General features: G+C 30.0%; 2 protein-coding genes across 9 annotated transcripts in view; one reads left to right on the top strand and one right to left on the bottom strand.

Annotated features, from left to right (window-relative positions):
• LOC114329627 (DIS3-like exonuclease 2) overlaps positions 1-1,435 on the bottom strand; it is a 60,100-nt gene extending 58,665 nt beyond the window's left edge. The window contains exon 1 of the mRNA XM_050643574.1: positions 231-1,435. Within this exon, the coding sequence (XP_050499531.1) occupies positions 231-1,211 (981 nt within the window). The 5' untranslated portion in view covers positions 1,212-1,435. The remainder of the gene's footprint in view (positions 1-230) is intronic.
• Positions 1,436-8,331: 6,896 nt separating this feature from the next.
• The window catches only part of LOC114329630 (WD repeat domain phosphoinositide-interacting protein 2), a 68,582-nt gene continuing 50,205 nt past the window's right edge, over positions 8,332-26,708 (top strand). For 6 of the 8 annotated variants that reach the window (XR_007696378.1, XR_007696379.1, XR_007696380.1 and 3 more), the window contains exon 1: positions 8,333-8,610. Coding sequence is in view for 5 of the 8 variants with exons in the window: in XM_050643596.1 (XP_050499553.1) it covers positions 8,540-8,610 (71 nt within the window). In the remaining 3 variants the exon portion in view is untranslated. Of the gene's footprint in view, positions 8,611-26,708 lie in introns of all 8 variants that reach the window. The other 2 variants (XM_050643595.1, XM_050643597.1) reach the window with 2 other exon arrangements.

Here is a 26,708-nt window from a genome sequence, read left to right as displayed (position 1 = left end):
TCTACACACCAAAAGAAATGTTTTTAATTGCATATCTACAATTAAAAAAAAATTAAATAAAAGAATTTTGGTAAATTGGTATTTTATTTACAAAATAACTGCTTGTTCCAACATTATAGTTGTTAGGGCTCGTATTCATTGATTTATTTGCTGTTGGTGAAACCAGCCCTATTATTATTCTTTAATTAATTATGCCTGAAAATTACCTATCTAGTTAAAAATATACAAACCTTTTGTAGTATTGCAACCACCTTGGCTGGATTTTGGTTAGAATCTCCTTCCTTCTTATCTCCTTCTTTCTTATCTCCTTCTTTCTTATCTCCTTCTTTCTTATCTGCTTCTTTTTTAGTTATGACCTGTAACACCACTTGGTCACCTTCTAGTGCTCTATTCCTATCACTGATAGATGTTATGTTATAATCTGCTATACTAGAATCCTCATTATTAACATATGAGTCTCTAGCGTTTTTAGGGTTGATCCTAATAAAACCTTTCACTAAAGTGCCATTTGCTAAACCTTCATCAATATCTTTTTGGTCCATATATTCACTGAATGTTCCCTGTTCCCTTTCTTGTTCTCTTTTCTTTCTTTCTCTTCTGGATTCCTTCTTGGCATATTTGCGGCAATTAACTTTATTTGTCTTTTGTCGATTTGCTGATTTCTTGAAAAATGGTGTGATAAACAAACACGAGGACGACCTACTTTCAATGAAAGACCTCAAATTTATAAATTTATCTTCAACGTTTCGTTGCCTTATCATTTTACTGTTTGTGTTAGTGGTAACAGCTTGAATAGAGAATGTTACTTGTATTGTGTCTTCACGGGGTGGTGTGTTAGTACTAGCTGATGGTAATCTTTGTCTAGGATTGTTTGTAGATTTATTAGCACTGGTACTTGGAGAAGATGGTAAATCTCTAAAATTTGATGATGAACGACTACAATTTGAAGATACTGAGTGCCTCGAACCATCATCTTCGTCGTCTTTCTGTTTATGTCTATTCCTATGTCTTGGTTTTCTTCTGACTTTTTTAGCAGTCTGTAACTCCCTATCTCGATGATGATTTGAGGCATGCTGTACTTGCACATTTGCTCTACCTGGATTGTTGGCTGGATTGTTTACCATATGCACCACTGTACTGCTTTTACTTACAATTGTAGATATTGATAATTGTTGAAGAAAGTCTGCACATTGGGAAACAGGATTTGACATTATCACAAAAACACAAATTCTTTAAGTTAACTAATACACTAAAAATTTATTCACCCAATTCAATAAAAGTTCTACATGTACTTCCCGAGATAATAGATCATTATTTGATGATCTATGCTTATTTTTAATTGCAACACATTGCAACAATAAATTATAAATGTCACAAATGTGTCACAAACATAACCTTTTACATGTGACTTCTGTCAGTTTGACTCTTTGACTATGATTTTGAATTTTGACACTTCCGGAATTTTTTGCATTCCACAGGAATCAAATTTTTTAAATATTACAATGTCTAAAGGTCCTAAATAAATTCACAGAATTAACTCGAAAAATTGAGATCCTCAAAAATAACTTTAGATTATTGTAACAGTCCCTTCAAATTCAAGGAGCTGCAATTTAAAATGAATTAGCCCAGTAAATGAACGTGAAATAAGGCGATACCGTGTATTTTTCAGTGTCACTACCGAATTGCATGAAAATTTAGATTAAAGTTCTACTACTTATCCTCCACTTCAAAGTTGGACTTAGGCGTTGGTTGATTTTACTTAAAGGCTAAAAGTCACCAGTTCTCGGGGTACCGACCCGAAAGGGGGGAGGGACATACGTTTAAAATAAGTCCGGAAATAGATAAATTGACTAATTCTAAGCAACTTTTGTTCTTTATCTTCTTGTAGAGTTCTTTATCTAATAAGTCAATACTTTTCGAGTTATTTGCGAGTGAAAATGTTTATTTTTCAACAAAAAGAAAACACGTTTTCAGGCGGTTTTTCTCAAATAACTGAAAAAGTAATTATTTTATCGAAAAAAATATTCTTAGCAAGAATGTAGCTTATAAAAAACCGAAAACTGGTGTATTCATGAAATCGACCAAGTAAAAAGTTGTAGCTCATGAAATATTATTGTTCTTATTCGTCAAATTCCAAATCTAATATTTCAACGTGAAGTAACCAAAAAATGAGGCATTTTTCGGGGAAAAATTTTGTAGTTTTTAAAAAAGCTTTATTTTAATTTTTTATAAAAGTTTTCTAGCATCAACCAAGTTGCGCTCAAAATAAACTTGGTCCCTTTTTTCGGTAATAAAAATCGTAAATATCACCCCCGATTAGCAACCCAGATGAAATCAATCGTTATATATATACCGCTTTACAATTTACTTTAATTATATATTGTTTAAAAATATGATCTGTAAGTTTCGTCTGTTATTTTTGAAAGTCCAAAGTGCTTATTTTTGAAAGCGTTGATATTCGCGGTGTGCAAGTACCTACTTGGAGGGGATACGAGAAACGATCACGCGAGAATAGCGGAGAAACATTGCAACTTTCTTAAATACATAGGCGTAACCAGGGGGTTTGGTGGTTATAACCCCCCCCCCATTGGGATGTATTTTGAGCTCTATACGCTTAACACCATACCCGTCGGAGATCTTCTAGTAGATGTAACCACCCCTTAGGATTATCCTGGTATATGCTTAAATAATTCATATTGTCAATTGAAATTGTCAAATTGACGTATATTTCATACCTACTGTCATTGAAGAAGAAAAATTATATATTGCTCCACAATATTGATATGATATGCAATTATTATATAAAGGTAAATTTAATTAATTGTATTGATTGCAGCAGTACTGCATTTTAATAACTAATTTTGTTTTACGTTTTAATAACATAACCTGAATTTTATTTTTTCTTCTTATTATTTTTTTGGACTATAGCCTTGACAATTATCCAGTAACCAGGACTAATATAATTGGCCAATATAATTTTTGCTGAGCGTAGAAACCAGGTGTCGCTTTGCCGAACTTGCACGGTCCCAATAGTTGTAATATAGTTAAAGGGGCTTGAACGAGTCACTAACCACAAGTGTATGCAAACTTTGAAGAGTCATATCTTAACCAATTATTGTCTTACAGAAAAACAACATCAAACGTCAATATTTTTAGTTTGAGATTTTTTTGTATCACTAATACTGCTAATACTTTTTAAGCTATTTTGAAAAAAGGCATATTTTCTACAATTAAAAAAAATATTACAAAATCAATTTTTTTCAAAAATACGTACTTTGAATCGGTCACACTTACTGTCATAGGTAAACAATATATAAATAAAGTAAATTGTAAAGCGATAACGATTATAATTTCATCTGGGCTGCTAATTATTAATTTTCACGATTTTTATTACCGAAGAAAAAGAGACCAAGTTTATTTTGAGCGTGGCTTGCTTAGTTTTGATGCTAGAAGCTTTTATAAAAAATAAATATAAAGCTTTTGATAAACACTTTAAAAAGGTTTTAATGAGTTTTCCCCGAAAAGTTCTTTTTTTTTTTGTTATTAAGTTGATATATTCGATTTGGAATTTGATGAGTAAGATCAATTTTTCATGAGCTACAACTTTGATTTTACTGGGTCGATAGACTTCATGAATACATCATTTTTTTCGTTTTAGCTAGATTTTTGCAAGAATATTTTTTCGATAAAATACTTTTTGAGTTATTTGCGAAAAAGCGCCTGAAAACGCGTGTTTTTTATAGAAAAATAAACATTTTCTCACGTCACTCACAAAAGACTCGTAAAAGACCCAGTTAAAAAACTCCATAGAATAAAAGTTACTTAGAATTGGTAAAATTTATCCATTTCCAGACTTATTTTAAACGTATGTCCCCCCTACCCTCCTTTCGGGTGGGTACCCCGAGAACAGGTGACTTTCACCCCTTAAGTAAAAGTGACCAACGGTCTAAGTCCAACTTTGAAGTGGAGGGTAAGTATAGAACTTGAATGCAAATTTTCAAGCAATTCGGTAGTGACACTGAACAATACACGGTATCGCCGTATTTTACGTTTATTTACTGGGCTAATTCATTAATGTTGTTCTGCAGCTATTTCATTGTGGCATTTTTAGGATTAACTTATTTAGATGGGAAATAAGCCACAATTAAATTGAAAAAATAATTTTATTAACGTTTCGAAGCCCAAATCGGGTTTCGTTGTCAAAATACAAAATACTACTAAATTAAACAAAAATGGTGTTGCTAAGTAAAAAATTTTTTTTAATAATTTATTTAATCTGGCTCATTTATATTGGCTGTTCGAGCCATTTTAAATATCATATAAGTGTTGCTTGTTTTGTCTGCACCCTGCATACAAAACCGTTAGTTATTGAGAATTGTTAAAAGCGCTGGGTAGTGAATATTTTCGTAATATGGGCACAGCAACCTACTTCCACTTATCGGTTTGTTTTGATAATAATTACGTCAGATACATATCATATTGTTTTCTTGAATCAGCAGAATCGCTTATACAGGGTGAGTCATGAGGAACTGTACATACTCCTACCTCGGAAGGAGGCCCCTATGGGGAATAACAAATGACCATTAAAAAGTGCCTGCTCCCATTGTTTAATAATATACAGGGCGAGTTTCGCATTTTGACAGAAATTTGTATTCGTCATAATTTTTGAACAGTCAGATCGATGTGTCTCTTATTTTGGTCAATCGTTACATTATTACCACCTAATCAACTGATTTATTCAAACTAGAAAAAATAAGGTCCGGCTTTAAAAAAATTAGTTCGTTTGGGCCTTAGAAAAAATTTCACCCTGTATAAGTTTTTTAGAAACTCTAATATGAATTTTATAAATAAGACAAATAGACAATTAAAATGGCATACTTTTTCCCCACACGATTACTTAATTTTTTATTAAAAAATCAAATTTGACTATGCATAAAAAGTTTGGCAAAGTATTTGCATAGATTTAAAAAAATTAACTTTTTTTTACAAAAATTAATTTACAAAAACAACGTTTTTCTTAAAATTAAAAGTTTTAACATTTTTTTTTTCTATGACACGTCTAGATCTAAAACTTCCCATAACACTTCTTTTGGACTTTATAGTTTAACATTCATAGACGTGATCAAATAGATAAATTTTAAATTTTTTCACTTATTTTTTGCGATTTAACTTTGCAATTCACGAATCTGCACCTTTTATTTTTTAAAATTCATAACTTTTACGAGAAGAAGACTGAAAGTCTACAACAATTTTCATAGTCTTCACAATAGTAAGAGATATGTGCTGTAAAAATTTCAGAAAAAAAAAATATTAAAATGGAACAGAGTTGTAGCGAGTTAAACCGTGATTTCATTTTTTTTTTCATTTTTAGGTTAAAATTCCGATTTTGACAAATTTGTTTTTTTAATAAAAAATGAAGTAATCGTGTGCGGAAAAAAATAAATATGCCATTTTAATTGCCTATTTGTCTAATTTGTAAAATTTATATTAGAGTTTTCAAAAAGCGTATACAGGGTGAAATTTTGAATACAGGGTGTAGTTTGAATAAATCAGTTGATTAGGTGGTAATAGTGTAACGATTGGCCAAAATAAGAGACACATCGATCTGACCGTTCAAAAATTATGACGAATACAAATTTATGTCAAAATACGAAACTCGCTCTGTATATTATTAAACAATGGGAGCAGACACTTTTTAATGGTCATTTGTTATTCCCCATAGGAGCCTCTATACGAGGTAGGAGTATGTACAGTTCCTCATGACTCACCCTGTATGATGGGAAGAATTTACCCTTGAAATGTGTAACGAGAATTCAGAATCAGAGTGTCGTATGAGTATGTGAACAGACAAGACAAGATACGGGTGATCGGATTTTCCGAGCCGCGTAAATAAAAACACATATTTTTAAGAGAACTTTTCAAGATACCGAACGAAGAGCATCGGAAATATTTCCGCGTCGGCCGGTAAAATATAAGTAAGTTCCTAAGATATTGTAATGCACGTCTGAAATTCCGGATTACGGTACAAACACTTTATTTATATATGCGGTGTGTTATAATTATCCATTTAAGAGATATACTGTTTATTTTTCGCTTTAATATTTTGCAAGCTGTTAACTCTTTTGACTTAAAGCTAATTATCGAAGATAAAAGTACAAAGGCTTTTATTTAATTTCGAATCTCGTGGGTTGTCTTAAGATCGGGTAGATTTTTAGAGGCCCCCCATTGGCAATTCAGACGTGTATTATACATTTTAAAGTAGAAGACTTTAAAATGATATCGCCAATATTTATGAGTTGCGTTCCTGGGACGACTTTACTAAAAGATTAGATTACATGAAATCAATCCCAACTCAAGAATATCCGTCACAAAAAATTATAGCATGTGATCGGTTTTTAAAAATACAACCAAATGCAACGATGACCAGGAAAAAACCTTGGGATACTATCCCGACATCGTAAGTATTTGGTCTTACATTTAATTTACTTTCAAAAACTAATACCAAATTCTGACTTTAATATGTTTAAATTATAAATAATATTAATAATACATAGGTATACAATAAGTAATACTAAAATATAAAATGTGTACTAACTCGATATGTTATTGACTTACTAATCGTGGTATTTTCTTTCTATTGACTTCCTCTTTCAGTATGGGTAACCACATCCTACTGCATTCTACCGAGGAATTTGCGACACAATTGGTTTCATTTAGCATAATTAGGCTTCGAAACGTTAATAAAATTATTTTTTTTTAATTTAATTGTGGCTTATTTCTTATTTCCCATCTAAATAGTTAATTCATTTTAAATTGCACCTGCTTGAATGGATTTTTAAATTCTCAATCTAAAGTTATTTTTGAGGATCTCGATTTTTCGAGTTTATTCTGTGGATTTATTTAGGAGATGGAGATGTTATTGCAATAGGGCTTTTCATTCACAGTCATTTGTTTCGAGCTTCTGTCATGTGTCACATAATTATATCTACGACATACGTTATTGGTATATACAATAATACAAACCAAAGACGTATGACGTAGATATCTTAATATTATGTGACACAAGACAGAAGCTCGAAACAAATGACAATCGATGAAAAGCCCTATATTTTAAAAAATTTATTCTTGTGGAATGCAAAAAAAATCTTGAAGTGTCAAAATTCAAAATCATAGTCAAACTGACAGAGGTCACATGTAAAAGGTTATGTTTGTGACACATTTGTGACATTTATAATTTATTGTTGCAATCACAAACCATACATACTTATAGACGTTTCACGACCATGTTAATCTTTCGGATCGAATTAACGCCATCTCTTGATTGGAATGGGAACTAAAATGACAAATTTTAGTTACGTGAGCATTTCAAATTATAAATTTTGCGGGATTTTTGATGAAATTTCGCAGGAAATTAAAACAACAGAAAGACAGTTCAATGTTTTATTCCATATTTTACTGAAAACTTCAAATATTCCAATTTGTTTTCAAAATGCTAAACACTACTGCTATGTGTCACGTGAAAGCACTGATGTGTATCGACTTAAATGAAAATTTTTGAAAGAATCTTGTAGGATGATTGTTTAGTTAGATAAATACCTTATAATCTTTTACAAACTTCCAAAAATATATAGGTCCGAAATGTTGATGACACACTTGCCTATTGGAATAAACTGTTTCAGGATCTATTATATTGTTTTTTTTAATGTGGAGAAACACAACACGGGATGATCAATGTAAACTAAAAATTCTACTCATAAAAATGGAGAGGAGGTTAATACACTTGATTAAAATTGTGATTAAATCTAATTAAAAACGTAACACCACTATAATAAAATAATTAAGCCACAACACAAACTGTAAAATAAAAAGTAAATAAAAATTAATTTAATTGTCAACTGTCAGTTGTTAAATATGACAAGAGAATTGACTGACAGCGACATCTCTTGATTGGAATGGTAACTAATTTGCTGTCTTGACCTTGACAATTTACGTGAAACGTCTATGAGTATGTATGGTTTGTGGTTGCAATTTAAAATAACCATAGATTATATCATCAAAAAATAATGATCTTTTATTTGGTTCTTCACCCCGAAGTAAAAGCCACCAACGGCATAGCTCCATTGTGAAGTGGAGGCTAAGTACAACCAAATACATATAACCAAATAGAACCAAGTCTAAATTTTTAAGCAAATCCGTCGGCGTCGTGACGCTGAAAATAACACACGCGTACAGTTATTTTTACTGGGCTAAATGCGCAGTTCCTTACAAATGAAATTGTGCGCATGATTTGACAGTTCCAAGCGAAGTAGGAAAAAGACACGGAACAAGGATTAAATTGTGGCGTGCGCAGAGAGATCATTACATCAGCTGTTCAATACATTATGGTAGTTGTTTGTGTTTAGTAATTGCAAGGTCAGTCTTTGTGCGAGTATAAAATTGTTTTGAAGTTTTTGGTACTTGGAAGTGTACAGATTTTAATAAAAATATCTTCGTCGAATTTCACGCAGTTTCTACAAAAGTGTTTTCCTTCTTCGGACTCATGAATAGCACAGGTTCTTCTGACTCAAATGGATCCAAAAATTATTTTGTAAACTTCAACCAGGATAGCACGTAAGTTTCGTTAATATTATTCTTAAATGGTTTGATGGGTCATTGAAAATGTTACTTACGTTTGACAAATGTATTTACGGATTTTCTTTTTACGCTCAAGCATTTAATTTGCGTTTTTGTGCGAAAATAGGTGCGTCATTTTGCAATCAATCCTCATACGTTTGTTACAAAAACGAATGTATTTTTCAATTTGACCTTTACAACAATTTTTGTTGTAAAATACTTGTACGTTGTTAGGTGGTCTAAATGACCCTGAGTGAAAATTTAGAAGGCAGAAAATTTGAATATTTTAATTTTTAAATTGTATTCCATATCACATCACAGACAAAACAAGAGCTTTGTTTTTAAATAGTAATTTTAAGAATGCTTTTATCAGGAGTAAAAAAATTGTTTTTTATTATAGATTGCGTGCATGAAGCAATAATATTTTTAATTTTCATGATATAGTATCTTTATTTTTGGTGACGGGGTCACTTTATAACTTTCCTATAAAAAATTCTGATATTTTTTAAGGGAATTTTTGATGGAAAATAATCATTTACATACTCCAATTTTTTGAAATTATATTTAAATAAATAAAATGCCTATGTGGCATTAATATTTGTTGTCTTGAGCATTTGGTTGATATTAATTTGACTAACCTTGGATGTAATTAATAACTAGAGATTGTTGTGATTTTTTGAACAGTTTTTTTAGTATTGTTGATAAAAGTGTGTTGTTTATGAGTATATTTAAAAACTATAGATAAAAGTATTTAAATATGTTTTAAGTACACTGAAAAAGCTTTTTATAAAATAACAACAATATAAGTAGTATCAATAATTATTCAACTAATTATTATCAACCAATTTAATGTTTTAAGAGACATAATTTTGGAATTTTATTTTAAATACTACCTTTTTAATGATAAAGATCTGAAGAAATTAATTTCGTTCCACTTAATAGGGAACTTGCATAACATTTTAAATTGGAAAAAAATGTTATAAATCACAAAAGAACATAATTTAGAACCTGTATCAAAGATAAAAAAGTTTTTTGTTTGTCTTTCGTTTGGCCCCTAAAGACGACTAAAAATTCAACTTATACCAGCCACTCCAAAACGCGTCGTGATGTCACGTAAATTAGACATTATAAACGTCAGTAAAAAATACAGTTATGTGACGTTAAAAGTGTTTTTGATCGTTTGAACTATTCATAGAAAATTTGTACTTTTACAAAATGGCTTTATTTTCAATAGTAAACCTTCTTTCCTTTCCTTCAAAAACTGTATCAAACTCCAATCTCAACAAACTGGTATATATTATTACGACATACGATAACTGTCATTAGAATATAAATATTTTTCCTTTATTCTCCGACGACGAGCTGGCCAAATACCCAAGTAGGTGGAGGCCAATAAACTAAAGAAGGAGAAGAAGAATATACCTAAATATAACGCTGTATCTAGGTACATGCTAACGTGTACAGAAATTAAAAAATTAGAGTGTCAGAGTGTTGGAATTTGTTTAATCGCGTTGTGTTTACACTTTAATTTTAATATTGATTAGTAAAGAGATTTCTTATTTTTTATTTGTTTAGTGTTTGTTTTTAAATTAACTATGCAGTGTGTACAATTATTTAGTTGTTTTAATGAGTTAAACCACATTTTAAAACAGTATGAAAAAGTTAAGAGACTATAAATTAATATATATTTTTTTAGTTATAAGTGAAATAGTATTACCGTCCAAAATTAAAATAAAAGGAAGACCTAAAGCTTTCACAATAATAATTAACTTGTTCTGAAGCTATTTCCTTGTGGCATTTTTGTAGTCAACTATTCTAAATAGGAACTAAGCCACAATTTAACTAAAAAAATGATTTTATTAACATTTTGACGTCTAAATCGGACGTCGTTGTCAAAATACAAAATATTATTAAATTAAACAAAAATGTTGTTGCTTAGTAAAAAATTTTTTCTAATAATTTATTTAATCTGACTAATTTTTGTATTTTGACAATGACATCCGATTTGGACGTCGAAACATAATAAAATCATTTTTTTAGTTAAATTGTGGCTTATTTCCCATTTAGAATAGTTAGAATTAACTTACATATAAAAATTATTTTAACAATATTTTCTACATGTCATGACAACTAAATACATATATTTATTTTGCTAACCTAAATATATACTTTTATACATACATTGATTTATTACAATTAAGTTTGAAACATCTGAATAGTTCTGCTTCCCTTCCATTAACAAATATTTTTCTATCAAACAAACACTAAACATATCAAAATAGCTTGTACCAAAATATACAGTCACTGCGCACACTAAATAATGACGTCACTGGCTTGATGAAGTTTAATTCGTGTGTACCTAACTTTTTTATTTGCGTACACGTAGACAAAGCGAAAAATAACCATAATAATAACTAATGTAAAACTATGTGACGTCACGGGTCATTTGAACTATTTTATACCGCAGAAGACTTTAAATATGTATTTCTAAGTTATTACGAGTTTTTGAAGGGTGAAATTTTGGAAATCTCATTTTTAAACAAAACTGAACATTATTATATAATAAAAAAAATGTGCAAGTTCCCTATTGTTGATAGGTCCTTTTTCTATAGGTATACCTATATTAACTAAAAACATCTTAAGTATACAGGGTGTCCCGAAAAGATTGGTCATAAATTATACCACAGATTCTGGGGTCAGAAATAGGTTGATTGAACCTCACTTACCTATATGCAATAGTGCATATAAAAAAAGTTACAGCCCTTTGAAGTTACAAAATGAAAATCAATTTTTTTTCATATATCGAAAACACCTAGAGATTTTTCATTGAAAATTTACATGTGGCATTTTTATGGCAGCAGCATCTTAAATAAAAATTAAAGTAAAATTTGTGTACCCCATAAAAAATTTATGGGGGTTTTGTTCCCTTAAACCCCCCCAAACTTTTGTGTACGTTCCAATTTAATTATTATTGTGGCGCCATTAGTTAAACACACTGTTTTTAAAACATTTTTGCCTCTTACGACTTTTTCGATAAGCCAGTGTTTATCGAGATATTTTGAATATTTATCGAATCCACCACATATTTGTATATGGTTAAGTACGATAATAGAGACCTGTTAATAATCTGAAAATGTATTTATAATTTACATTCTTAGTTATATTTTGAAAAAGAAGCCACATCTCGATAAAAGGTGACTTATCAAAAAAATACTAAGAGGCAAAAAAGTTTTAAAAACACTGTGTTTAACTAATGGTTCCACAATAATAATTTAATTGGAACGTACACAAACATTTGGGGGGTTTAAAGGAATAAATCTCCCATAAAAATTTTATGTAAATATATTAAAAAAGAAGCCGCATCTCGATAAAAACTCGCGTATCGAAAAAATACTAGGAGGCAAAAAAGTTTTAAAAACGTTGTGTTTAACTAATTGTACCACAATACTGGATTAATTGGAACATACACAAAAGTTTGGGGGGGTTTAAGAGATCAAAACCCCCATAAAATTTTTATGGGGTGGACAAATCTCACTATAATTTTGTTTTAAGATGATCCTACCATAATAATGATATATGTCCATTTTAAATAAAAAATCTTTAATAGTTTTCGATATATTGAAAAAAATCGATTTTCATTTTGTAACTTCAAAGGGCTATAACTTTTTTTATGAGCACATTTGTACTAAGGTAAGTTAGGTTCAATCGAACTATTTTTGACTCCAGAATGTGTGGTATAATTTATGACCAATCTTTTCGGGACACCCTGTATACTCATATTATATCAAAGTACCAAAAAACCTATTTGCCCAGCATATACAAATAAATAATAAAGAAGCATTAAATCCATATACCTACTCTCGCTTTCACAGCAACATAGAAGAAGTACAAGCAAAGTCACTCAAGATGAAACGTTTTCTGTAACTTACTAAATGTCTCACTTAATTGCCTAAACCTAAAGTATATGATGTTTATAATCAAATTATTGGAGAAGCTTGCTAAAGGAGGCCAAAGCTCGGTTTGGGCTGTAGTGTCATTGGATGGATGGATATGATGTTTATGTTAATATTTCTCAATTCTAAGGAAATACAGATATTATTTATCATATTAAGTTAGCAGCCATGGAGGTTGAGTTGTTCTGAAGCTATTTCCATGTGGCATTTTTGTAATCAACTACAGTAGAACCTCGATTATCCTTCAGGGCACCGTACCAAGGGTATGACGGATAATCGAAAAGACGGTTAACAGAACATATTAAAAAAAAGAATGTGTGTGTACTTTGTACGCACGTAAGAAGTTATACTTCTATTATATGATTTAAACGAAATTAATATACTTATTATTTATATTTTGTTTAAATATTAAACTAATTTATACTTACTACTTCTCAAACATTTTTATTAGAACAGTGCCAAAAATTAAAATAATAAAAGAATAAAACACACACAAACACATTAAACAAGCCACAAATGATGTCTGAACATAAATTGTCGAAAATTTTTTTAACTAAATACGTATTTTCTGAAAATACAATTATATAATAAATATACTTACAATCATAAAATGTATTAAAAAAAAACAAAAAAGAAAGTTTCTATTGGGACTCGAACCAGCGCTGATAAGGGCGGTTGGTATTGGAATTCATTTGCCTTCTCCGCTTAGCCACGGACACTATGTGTCATTATTTACGAAGATCGACTAACTAAACGGATTAAACTTGTGATATTTTGATATTTTGAAAATTGATCAAATTATTTTAATTTTGAATTGAAATGATTTAGAATTGAAAAAAGACAACAAAACATAGAGTAAGAAAACAATATATTAGGTGAATATTGATAGAAATTTTGATGGTAATCAAATTATATAAATAAAAGTATTACATACTATGTATTTTGGCAGATCAAATAGGTAGGTTTATACCCATGATACATTAACAATTATTACGTACCTGTTGCTTTTAAAAACTATGTAAAAGTCACTACAATATTATAAACTTTTTTGTTTCTGTCCTCACAACAATAAAACTAATATATTATACATTTGTTTACCTTTACCTTTACCTCCAAACCACAGCTGTCCTACAGCTGCCATATCGGATAATTTTTGACATGTCATTTGAACATCCAATCAGAACAAAGTTATAATGCGCATGCGCCGGGCTGATAGGTTTTAACATATAAAAATTCACCCTCTATCGCCGGTAAAGAAGTATAACTTCAAAAAAATTAACACTTCATAGTACAACTCTCAAATTTATTTTGGATGATTTGTTTGACAATATAAGAGTGATTTGTGTTCATACAATCGAATCAATTTAAAATATTCTGAAATCTTTGTTTGTTTTACTGTTGCTTCACATTTTGCGACAGCTGAATTTCATAATCGGCATAAGATCATGCAATCTACTTTATTGGCTTCTTCTTGTTGAGAATACCACTCGATGAATTATTGCATATATGCGATGCAGCTTCTCTAGATTATTTACGCAAATCTTTGTCAGTTACAATAGCTTTATCAACATAGCTACAGTGAAATTCCAAGTCTGTGTCAGCTTCTAAATGTGTTTGGTCCGCCTTTGTGGCCATTTCAACAATTTCTTTATCTGTCAGCAATTGATAGTCGTTTGTGTCCTCATCACAAATCAAACTAACTTTTTTTGAAGTTATACTTCTTTAGGCGCGATTGAGATTGAGGGTGAATTTATATTGATCTGCGCGCATGCGCACACCGACAGTATGGTATTAGTCGTTATACGGGCTCTGATTGGGTGTTGAAATGATCTGTCAATAATAAATAATTGTTCAAGATGAAGGTAAACAAATGTATAATATATTAGTTTTATTGTTGTGAGGACAGAAACAAAAAAGTTTATAATTGTAGTGACATTTAAATAGTTTTTAAAAGCCACAGGTACGTAATAATTGTAAATGTATCATAGGTACCTACCTATTTGAACCTACCAAAATACATAGTATGTAATACTTTTATTTACATAATTTGATTACCATCAAAATTTCTATCAATGTTCACCTAATATATTGTTTTCTTACTCTATGTTTTGTTGTATTTTTTCAATTCTAAATCATTTCAATTCAAAATCAAAATAATTTATTTTAATTCAAAAATGTCAAAAGCTTAATCCGTTTAGTTAGTCGATCTTCGCACATAATGACACATTGCCTCCGTCGCGAAGCGTTTAAGACGAATGAACCCCAATATACCAACCGCGCTGATAGCTGGTTCGAATCCCAATAAAAACTTTTATTTTTTTATTTTTTTTTATACATTTTATGATTGTAAGTATATTTATTATATAATTTTATTTTCAGAAAATACTTATTTAGTTAAAAAAATTTTCCGACAATTAATGTTCAGAAATCATTTGTGGCATTTTTAATGTGTTTGTGTGTGTTTTATTCTTTTATTATTTTAATTTTTGGCACTGTTTTAATAAAAATGTTTGAGAAGTAGTAAGTATAAATTAGTTTAATATTTAAATAAAATATAAATAAAAAGTATATTAATTTCGTTTAAATCATATAATAGAAGTATAACTTCTTACGTGCGTACAAAGTACACACACATTCTTTTTTTTTAATTTTTTTACATTGAAATGTTTGCTTATGTAGTCAATACAACTTCTGTATGTACCCTGACGGTTAACAGAGGTGACGGTTAATGGAGAGATGGATAATCGAGGTTCCACTGTATTCTAAATTGGAAATAAGCCACAAAATAACTAAAAAAATGATTTTATTAACGTTTCGATCTCCAAACCGGATGTCATTGTCACAATACAAAATACTAGTAAATTTAAAAAAATGGTGCTGCTTGAATTAAATAAATATTAAACAAATGGAGTTCTTGCATTGTGTTTATAATTCCTGTTGTTGCAGAATTAGGCCATCATAGTTTAATAATAGTAGGCCTAGTATTCCTATATTTAGTTCATTTCGTGGCATACTGACTTTTACCAAGTTTCCTGTTCTTACAAACTTTTGACGTTTCGTGTTGCATTAATTTTGTAGCATATATTTTTTGTTTTTGTCATATTTACCATTTTGTTTTTGTCATATTTACCATTTTGTTTTTGTCATATTTTGTTATAGTTACCACCTTCATTGGTGTGCTTTGCGGAATGTAAGTATTCTCCACATATTTTCTCATTAACAGTCACAATTTTAACCTTTTGCCTTAATCTAACATGGAAATAGTTCATTCCAGGCACTGAAGATGTTCTGTTCAGAACGAAAACGTTTTGCAATCCATGTGGATGACTTTTAGAAGTTTTAAATAAACTATTTTATACCAAAATACAATTTGAAGTTTTTACTTCTGTATAGGGTTTGTCATATTTGTTTTAACTTTGTCTTCTGGTCTTCCATTTAAAATGTAAATATCACAAAAAAGTTAATTTTTTAAATTACTTAACTAACAAAATTATTATGACCTTGAACTTCTTGGTTGCTATCTAACTAAACATATCTCATATCTTCCTTATCTCTAATCTTCAGATTTTTTTAAGAAATCCCCATCAAAAGATTCAAAAATTGAATATTTTTTCAGCCCAAGTAAATACATAATAAAAATTTGAATAACTAACCATCCCCATTGTCTCTTTCTACAGAATTTTACCTTTTATAAAATATTTTCTCAAATAGAAAGTCCAAACAATGCAAGTGATTAGAGATTACAGATAAGCAGGATCCATAAATACTTAAATGGAAATTAATCATTTAAAAAGTGGCTTTTTCTGTACCTTTCTCTGATAAGGATTAGGTAAATTTTTGTTTATCATTGTGATAAAAATTATACTTATTTTACAGGTAGATAAGTTTTAAGAAAGGTCAATTCACAAATAAATGGTTAGATTTATTAGTATATGAATTAATGTTTAATTTGCTAGAGATTTGCTGTTTTAATTAAAGATATAAGAAATTAGATAATTTCATGCAATAAGAACCAAAACAGCATATTTTCTGACTTTATAAGCATTGTTGGACATATTGGTCCTCAGGTCAATGTATCTTCTTTAATACGATAGATTTTCAGACATTCTGTTGTTTTTATTTTTTTTTTCATTATTTTATTTGCTCATTGATCTTGTCTTTCGCAATTTCTGTGTACATATATCAAGTATTGTAATGTCTTTCACTGTTCTTTTGTCTTCTGTTCGTTAACATCGTTAACAAAATTTCTGGGTATTTTCCTATTCTTCGTAATACCTACTTTAAGGTTTGTGACTCTTTCAACCCAACTTATCTTCAACATTCGACGGTAGCACCACATCTCGAAACTTTCAATATTTTTTATGTTGTTCTGTTTGAGAGTCCAGGCCTCTACACCGTATAATAGCGTGTTAAATTCGTAGCCTCTCGGCATTCTTAATCGCAGAGGGATGCTTATATCACTGTTGCAGAAGAATTTTCTCATCTTTATGAAGGTGACCCTGGCAATTTCGATACGTCTTTTTATTTCATTATTTTGGTCTCCAGTTTCGTTTATTAAAGTTCCCAAGTACATATTTGTAACTTGATACTTTTTCAATTTGAATGCCGTTTATACTAATATGTGCTGGTTGTGTCATGTTTTTACTGAAGACGATTTACTTGGTTTTTTTGATATTGATGTTTATGTCATAATTGTTGCAAGCAATATTTATGTTTGTAAGTAATCGTTGTAATTCTTCTACTGTTCTTGCAACTAGTACAGTGTCGTCCGAGTATCGAATATTATTTACAACCTCTCCATTGATTACGATTCCTTCGTTTGCTTGGCTTCCTGGCAGATGCTTTCACTATATACCTACATTAAATAGCAGTGGTGACAAAATGCATCCCTGTCGTACTCCTCTACGTATTTCTATTGCTTGTGATGTCTCATTTTCTATTTTGATGTTAGCTTTCTCATGCCAATATAAATTGAGAATTATTCGCAGATCTTTATTATCTATGCATGATATGCAGGTAAAACATGCATGTACTTCTTGATTAACGTCTAGGTATCTTTGTGTAAGAACATTTAAACCGAAGAGAGTTTCTCGAGTACCTAGTCCTTTTCTGAACCCCATCTGTGTATTACTAATATCTGACTCCAACTTTTGATAAACTTGTTGATGATTGTGGATGATTTTTAGAAATATCTTTAGTAGATGGCTCATTAAAGATATTGTTCGATGTTCAGAACATTCTTTTGCATTGGATTTCTTTGGCAGTGTAACGAATGTAGGCAACAGCCACTCTTGAGGTACAATACCAGTATTGTATACTGTATTAAATAAGTGCAATATTATACCTATTGATTCTTCATTCAAGAGCTTTAGCCATTCAGTAGGAACCTCATCAGTTCCATTTGCCTTTCCAGTTTTAGAATTTCTAAGTGCCATTTCTACTTCACATTTTAGGATTCCAAGTCCCGTTTCACCATTTACCTGGACAATGTTATTTCTGTTGTCCTCAAACAATTCTCTTATGTATTCACTCCATCTATTAATTTTTTCTGTTAAGTCTATAATAATATTTCCGTCTTTGTTCTTAAGCAAACTTATTTGATGTCTTCTTTGGGTTCCTGTAATTTCTTTTACTTTTTTGTGTATATTGAGTGTGTCATACTTTCTTTCATAGTCTTCCATTTCCACACATTGTTTTTTAATCCATGATTCTTTGGCCTTCTTTATTCTTTGCTTTATGCTCTTATCAACCTCTCTGTATTTTTCTGCATTATTCTTCATTTTACGTCTTTCATCCATTAGTTCTAGTGTGTTTCATCCACACCTTATGTTTCTTTGCAGCGGTAAATTAACGAACATCAAGGCTGCGCATCTACAACCGACGAACAATGGATAAATCGCGAATTGGGCATAGTCTGTAGCAAGCTTGCTAAACTATGCGGCCAAGCTTTAAGTAAATGTGGCAAAGATCTTGATGATGATGTTTCCGACGATAATTTTGTGAAAATATTCCCAAGCTGAATGAACTGACCATATGAATACATCCTCATCCTCGTATATTACGTTATGCTTTTCTTTATTTCGTATTTAGTTTTTAGCGATTTCTGATTTATTTATTTAGGAAACAAAAACCATTCAATACAACAGTACTAGTACTATCATCAATAATAATAATAAAAACAAAACAAACTATACTATCTAATCTGTGCAATGCGCGTGTTCTTTGAATGAGTCAGATATTTTGATGTGACGTGAATTATTTGCATTTTGCATTAAATGGTGAAACGCAGTGCCTTGTTGTTTGGGGGGCTCGCGTAGTAGATATTGTCGAGTTGAATTTATGTGTATACAAAATATTTATGTGGAAAAAAGCAATAATTCACAAAATATAGGTATGTTCAGAGCCGTGCGGTTTATCTTTTCAACATGATGCAAGTCTTCAAAATGCCGCCCCTTTACCTATATATTATTGAAACTTAACTTTTATTTTTATTAAATGAAACTGCACGAAATGAACGAAAACTTTTATTTTAAAATCAAAACGTACTTTAAATATGTATAAACATTACATTAAGTAACATTTACAAAAATTATAATTTTACCCTTCTGCCTTTTTTTGGCAACCTCGTCAATCAGATTGGTGTAGTCTAGTAGGGATAGGTAGGTGTAGCAGCTAGTAAGAACTATTGAAGTGCTAAGTGCTAAATTTTTTAGGTTTGTTTGTCTTATGGAGCTTCGTAAATAGTTTTTAATAATTTTTAATTTTGAAAAACTTCTTTTCTCACTAGTTACCGAGTCAGGCAGCGTTAATAAAATTTTTAGTGATACAACTACATTTGGGTATACAGAAATTAGGTCATTTTGGCACAAATAGTTCAAAACCCCTAAAGGTTTCATGGAGTATGGTATTATTTGGGATATATCACGCACTTCTAGATCATTTTCCTCTATATCAGATTTTTTTTCTATTGAAAGTATTGAATGAAGATTTATACCTACAATATTTTTCTAGTGTTTTATCTTCTATTTCCCTCAATTTAAAAATATACAGAAATTTAAAATTTTTTCAAGTTTCTACAAGCGAAAATCGATCAATCAAAGAATTAGCGGCAATGTCTAAAATATAATTGAACACATTTATTTTAAATTTAGCTTCATCTGCTAAGAGCTCGTCCACAGATTTTTCGTAATCAAACAAACGCTTTTTTTCTTCTGGCTCGAATTTCATTTTCAGCTCGAAATTCGGAATTTATATTAAGATTTTCTGCAATTTCATTTAATTTTCATTTGGTCATTAGCCAAATTGTCTGTAACTTTTCATTTTTTCTATAGTTTCTGACAACATTTTTACACAATCTGACAATTTTTTTTTATTTTACTGATTATGCCGCCCCCTTGTGATGCCGCCTGATGCGACTGCCTCGCCGCATCTTAGCACGGCACGGCCCTGGGTATGTTAAATACAAAAAAGCGTATAAATATATGGATGTATTCAACTGCGGTCACTGAATCGTTTACACCTTCAATTTTATATTTAGATTTATTTTTTGGGTTATATACCTTTTACTTCGACTTTTAAATTTTAATCAACCTATTCTGGGTCCGCCACTGATAATTGCGTAAAAAGTGCGTTTAAACGAGGTAACAATTCAAAAAATCGGCTATTAGATATTAAACTGTAAACTATTCAATGACCGTAGCATGTCGTCTTCAGGGTTCTATAGAATAGCTTTTGGTTACCTTTGCTATCTTCGTCCATTTTTTTATTTCCGAACTTTTTCCAATTATCTCTCTGCTGCTGTTACTAATATTTTTACCTTTTTTCTTTCATTTTCATAGTTATTGTAATTCTCGTTTGTTTCATATTTCAGATATTGTGTTCATACTTCCTTAGCTGCATCCAATAGTTAATCCTTATAGTTGTTCCATAGATTGTTTATATCATTATTAATTGCTTTTGGTTTCTTTTACTGTCCTAAGTTTTTCGTTTACTTCTTTTTGCCATTTTTTTTGTTTCTTAGGTTATAAGTTTTTAAATAAATCAAAACGGCAAAAGGTGTATGTTTTCAAAAAAACTGATATTGTGTATTTTAAGAAACGTTTTACACACTATCAGTTTTTTAAAAACATACACCCGTTGTCGTTTTGATTTATATAGAAGTGTGTACAAGTCGTGCAGTCTTTTTCTATATATGTATGTTTTTATCTCGTCTTTTTTTTGGGTTTTCCTTTTCTGAAGTAGGATTTTCCTTCTTTCTTTTTTTGGGTGGCAAACTTGCGTTGGTTAAAGAAACTTCGTCTTAAGTTTTATATGTTAAATATTTTCTGTCTATAAACAAAATACTTTACGTCTATTAAAATTTTATTTGATTGGGCTACACTGAGTATTACGAATTGGGGCCACTGGACGTATGTGTCCAATAAAATATAGAAACATAGAAAGAGTTGATCCTTATAGGGCTTTTCATCGATTGTCATTTGTTTCGAGCTTCTGTCATATGTTGTATAATCTGTGTATAATATTAATATACACGGATTATACGACATATATGACAGAAGCTCGAAACAAATGACTGTGAATGAAAAGCCCTATTGCATGAATCCTCATTGATTATTTATGTTGTTATAATGTAGTTATACCACACCAAGCAAACTAAAAATAAAAAAATATGAAAAACAATTTTTAAGAAACGCTTTTCTTTAGTTACGAGTGACTATAATTAAAAATATTATAAAAAAATCAACTAAAAAGTAAAAAATAAAAAAATTGATAAAATCTAACACATCCGTCAAAGAAAAGCGTGGCGCGTGTTCATCGAATAAACGGTTTTCGCCCCACGCTTTTCTTTAACGAATGTGTTAGATTTTTTCAATTTTTTTATTTTTACTTTTTAGTTGATTTTTTTATAATATTTTTAATTATAGTCACTCGTAACTAAAGAAAAGCGTTTCTTAAAACTTTTTTTTTCATATTTTTTTATTTTTTACTTTTTAGCCTTGCACTTTTCAAACATTAAAATATATCGTCTTGTTCATTAAAATATGTATAACACATATGATGTACTAACATGAAAAGTAGTCGGAATCGGCAAAAAATTTGAAACTTTATTGTTTATTAATGAAGCATAACGTAAACAAGTAACGTAAAAAGTGAAATTATGTATTGTTCATATCATTAGCTATACAATCCGTAAGAGTTTCAAGTTTTTACATTGTAAAAAACAAGAGAATTTAAGCGTTTTCCATTAAAATCGTTTTTTTTTATTTAAACAATTAATAAACATAAAAAAAAAATTTTATTGACTATTCGTGTATTGTTCCCGCGAACGCATATGTCTGCAAATTTTCATTCATTTGCATTGAAGAAAAGGCAGTCAAATTAACGTCTAAAGATTTGACGCAAACTATTGAACTAAATAAAAGCGTTTAAAAAACAATTTGTCGTGGATTATTGACCATTTTAAAAACTTATCAATCTATATTTGTGTAAATTTTAATACAATGATAAAAAAATTTTACCTGATCATTATCAGTGAAAGTTTCAGGCAACAATCACTTTCCGAATTATTAATTTACATGTATCTATGGGTCGTCCTTCTCTGTAATTCATAATCACTTACATTCTTTGAACTTTCTATTTGAAAATATTTTATAATAGGTAAAATTCTGTGAAAATTGTATTATTTGGCGGGAAAAATATTAAAAATTTTTATTGTTTTGATTGGAATTTCTTGAAAAATCTGACGGTTTGAAAACCTGAATAATTATCAGGTAATTTATAGCCATTGTTTATTTGAATCATTCTATGTATCCCAGCTTCGGTCCTCTTCTTGTTCTTTTTCCTACTGACTATTTGCTTATTTTGTTTGGTATTTCGCCTCCTTCGATTCTTTGCACATATCTGGATCCTGATATACATATATTTTTTATATACGCCAGGGAAATAAGGTAAAAATATACCATATTCGGGACACTTGAGCAGCCAGGTTGCAAATGAGTTTTTTTGGTACTATATACCTAATACATTATAACTAGAGACTGGAAAATATGCACTAAAAAATGTCTAAAATATGCATGCAATATGCATTTTAAAACAAGCTGAATATGCACAATTAACATGCAAATATGCATTTATATATGCACTTATTTTTATATGAATAATTTTATGGTTTACGTTAAATACATAAATAAATAAAAAATAATAAAAATAAATAAATAGGTTTGAATTTAAACCAAATTGTATTATTATTTCTTAATATATTTTTTTAACTTCAGGTTTTGTGACAAATAAAACGGCAAAATATTTTATTTTGACCACAAGATAAATAAGAGTACAATAAAATAAATGTACATATTTTTATTGTTACAATATTGATTCAGATTTTCTAAACTAATATTATAAAAAGAGTACAATAAAACAAATTTACATATTTTTATTGTTACAATAAATAATCATATATTGATTCATATTTTCTAAACTAATATTATGTCTTCTATCTGTTAATATTTGTTTATAGGCAGAAAAAGATCTCTCAACGTCACAAGATGTAATTGGGGCATATTTAAACTTTGCTATTAGAGACGGATCCATATTAATATTTTCATCGAAGTTTCCAAAATTGATTATATTATTTATTGAACGCAATAAAGTGAAACCCTCATTTTTGTTTAAAACGTCATCAAGTTTATCTTTAATTTTTACTCCAATTTCCCCATTCAGATTTGTTATTTTCTGTTTAACCGAATCAACAATAGACATACTATTGTGAAGACATAAATTTTGAGCCTCTAATTTTGTAATTGAACTTTCAATGATATCGAAATTCGATTTTATATACAACAATTGATTTTTAATAGACTTTTCTTTAAAAATATTTTGACAGTTATCAATAGCGGTACAAGTCGGATCAAAACTTGAAATAACGCTTTTGATGTCGTCGTAGTGTTCAGATAAAAATATAGCACTTTTAAGCCAAGTTCCCCATCTGGTTAATACTGGTTCTGGTGGTAAAGGAATATCGGGAAGCATCTCCCTATATACCTGTACACGTAGTGGTGCTTTCAGAAATACTTTTTTTACATTATTTATTAAGGTGTTTACATTGGGAAATTCAATTCTAACTTTCTCTGCAACTCTGTTTAGGCCGTGCGCCAAACATGTACAGTGAATTAAATTAGGGAAAAAGATTTTAAGATTGGATGCAGCTTTCATCATATATGAGGCGGCATCACTAAGCATTAATAATATTTTTTCAAATGGTACTTGATCAGGTAAAAAAAAATTTGTTAGGGATTCGTTAACAAATCTAGCTATTGTAGCATAGTTTGTTTTTTCCAAACATTTTACACTAATTAAGTATGAGTTTTTAAAATCGCCAGAGTCGTTAAGAACTCCAACAATTAGATTCGCAATTTGTCGACCCTTTGTATCCGTTGTTTCGTCGACGGAAATCCAAAGATAATCGGCTTTTAACTGATTTTTAATACTCGTCATCACATCTTTGTAACATGCACTGACATATTTTTTCCGAAGAGTTGAAGAACTTGGTATTTGAGCTGGTTTATCTTTAATCTTGCAATAAGTTTTTAAAAAGTTTTGACACGATTTATGTTCTAACTTGTGCAGAGGGATATTGCAGTTCAAAAAAAAATGGCATAAATCCTTTGCAAAGGTTTCTTGCCCAACTGACGTATTCTGAATCTGCAAACTGTTCTGTAGAATCTGCTGGCGAGGTTTATTATCATTTTTTGATAGCTTAGTTTGGTGAAGTGAAGTTTTTATGTGTTGAACTACTTGGAATTTCTTTTGACATGGAATCTGGAATATAATGATAATGATGTTTTAGATGTTTTCGTAAATAGATACCTACATTAAAATGATCAAACTTTTTAAACCTCCCCCAATTTTTTTTTATTTCTCAAAGTGAAATTGAAATCGTCAAACAATAAAGTACAGTCAGTGTACCGTAGTATACAGGGTGGGCCACTCTCAACACCTCGCTCTGTATAAGCCAAACCGTTGCGAACTTTAAAAAACAGTTTTTGAAGAAATGGGACGGTTTGTCATTTTAGAATAGACAGACACATAGATGTGCAAAGAAGTTTGATAAGTTTAAAAATCTATTGAAGTGGAGAACTTACCTTTTTATCACAAATGGTGCAAAACATACTTTCACTGTCGATAACTTTTAGATGATTGTTACTTCCAATCCAACTTCTGAGAAGACTTGATTTTTCCCTTGCTACTTTAGGCATTTTCACAATAATAATAAAATGATTTTTTTACACAGTATAGTCAATAACTTGCAATCACAAAAGTTGAATAATCGGCGATTGATTTAAGACTAACCATTCATAAAATAAAATAATCTATCCTACCCTTAAAATGCTTAAAATTTCGTTTTGGTTGGTTTTCCCAGAATAATTCATAGTTGGCCGACACCAGCAGAAAGTACAGGTAATATTTGTAATGTTATTCAAAATATAATCGGTATTTACTTAGGTAATTTGTAAATTCTGAGAAGTCTATAAATCTTAAATATCCGGATAATGATACCTGCAGCTATAAATAACGCCCATTATGTTTATGGGTACAACAACAAAGGAGCTTAACAGCAAAATATTTACTTTCACATTTTATTTTAATGGATGTTGATGTTACTAATATATACCTTATTTTTAAATGGGGTAGAGTAAATTCCCATCAAAATATGCATTTATATGCTCTTAAATCTCCAAATATGCAAGGCATATGCATTTATGAAAAACATGAGAAATATGCAGCATATATATGCATATGCATTTTGCATATAATCCAGTCTTTAATTATAACATACAAAAATGCCCGTCACAGTTCGGACGAGAATTTTAGTTACATATTAACAAATAAGAGTCAAAAATGGCAGTTTTTTCGTTTAAATCGCTACAGGTACAAATAGGGTAATTGAATAACTTATTTATAGTATCCTTCTTTTAGTAGATGAGCAAAGGTTTAAAAAGGCAGTTTTTGAATTTTGGTCCGATCATTTGTTACTTCGGAAATTGCAAAATAAGACTAAAATTTCGAAAATAAACAATTTGCTATAACTTTTGCGAAAATGACCTTAAGACTTTCATATTGCATGAAAAGTTGAGTCACAGTCCATATAATTCACAAAAAATTTTAAGGCGATTCGTCAATTAGTTTAAATTTTATTCAATTTGTTTATCCCAAAGAGCTTTTTTTGCAATGTTATTGTTCAGAAAATAATAAGTATATAGCAATTCTGTGGAAACTTCATGAAAGAAGAATAGTTATATTTTCAACGTATTTAAAAAAAATGATTAAAAAGTCATTTTTATCATTCCGAAAACATTTTATCAAGTAGAGTCATTTTTAGCTTATAAACAATTTGAATATCTTTGTTAATATTGTCTGTAGACTAAAAGAGAGAGATTTGAAAAGCTGGTATTTTTACACGAATTTTCAAAAAAAAAACTTTTTGCCTAGGTTAGTTACGGTCAAAGTTAGCCAATTTTTTTATTTAATTCACAGCTACTTTGTTTACAATAATTAAGCAACCTAACTAGCCCCATTTTGAAGATCAAGGTATAGAGTTTATGTATACAAGTTTGAGTAAACTTTGAACTTCAACAGAGTGGTTAATAAAGCTTTAAAAATGACGTCCTAACGAAATCGGTTCGTGGTCTGCGGAGGGGAAATATTAAAATCCGTGCACTCAAAAAATAAAATTGATTCTTCAAACATATGCTGCGATTAATATCTCAGGAGCTTGTTGATGGATTTTGATCATCATTTTTTTAATTTGCATGTACTCGTAGTCTTGTAGAGTACGTTATGTATACATATCCCCACCTAACATTACAAAATGTTAGGGAGGACCCCCCTTATCACCCAGGGATATGAAACATAGATTACGATCGATTCTAAGATCTACCGAATATACATATATAATTTCATAAAAATCGGTCAAGCGGTCTCGGAGGAGTATGGCAACTAACACTGTGGCAGGAGAATTTTATAGATGTAAATATATAGATGGCTATTAAAAAATAGGGGTTAATGATAGAAGAGTGAAAATTAAGGGTTATATGTTTAGGACTTACCAGATAGTTCTTACCACTATTCGAGCAAGTGAGGTTG

Source organism: Diabrotica virgifera, chromosome 2, assembly GCF_917563875.1.
Source record: "Diabrotica virgifera virgifera chromosome 2, PGI_DIABVI_V3a".
Taxonomy (NCBI): Eukaryota; Metazoa; Arthropoda; class Insecta; order Coleoptera; family Chrysomelidae; genus Diabrotica; species Diabrotica virgifera.
The sequence above is the reverse complement of the archived record's forward strand: the minus strand, read 5'-3'. Positions and strand labels throughout refer to the sequence as shown.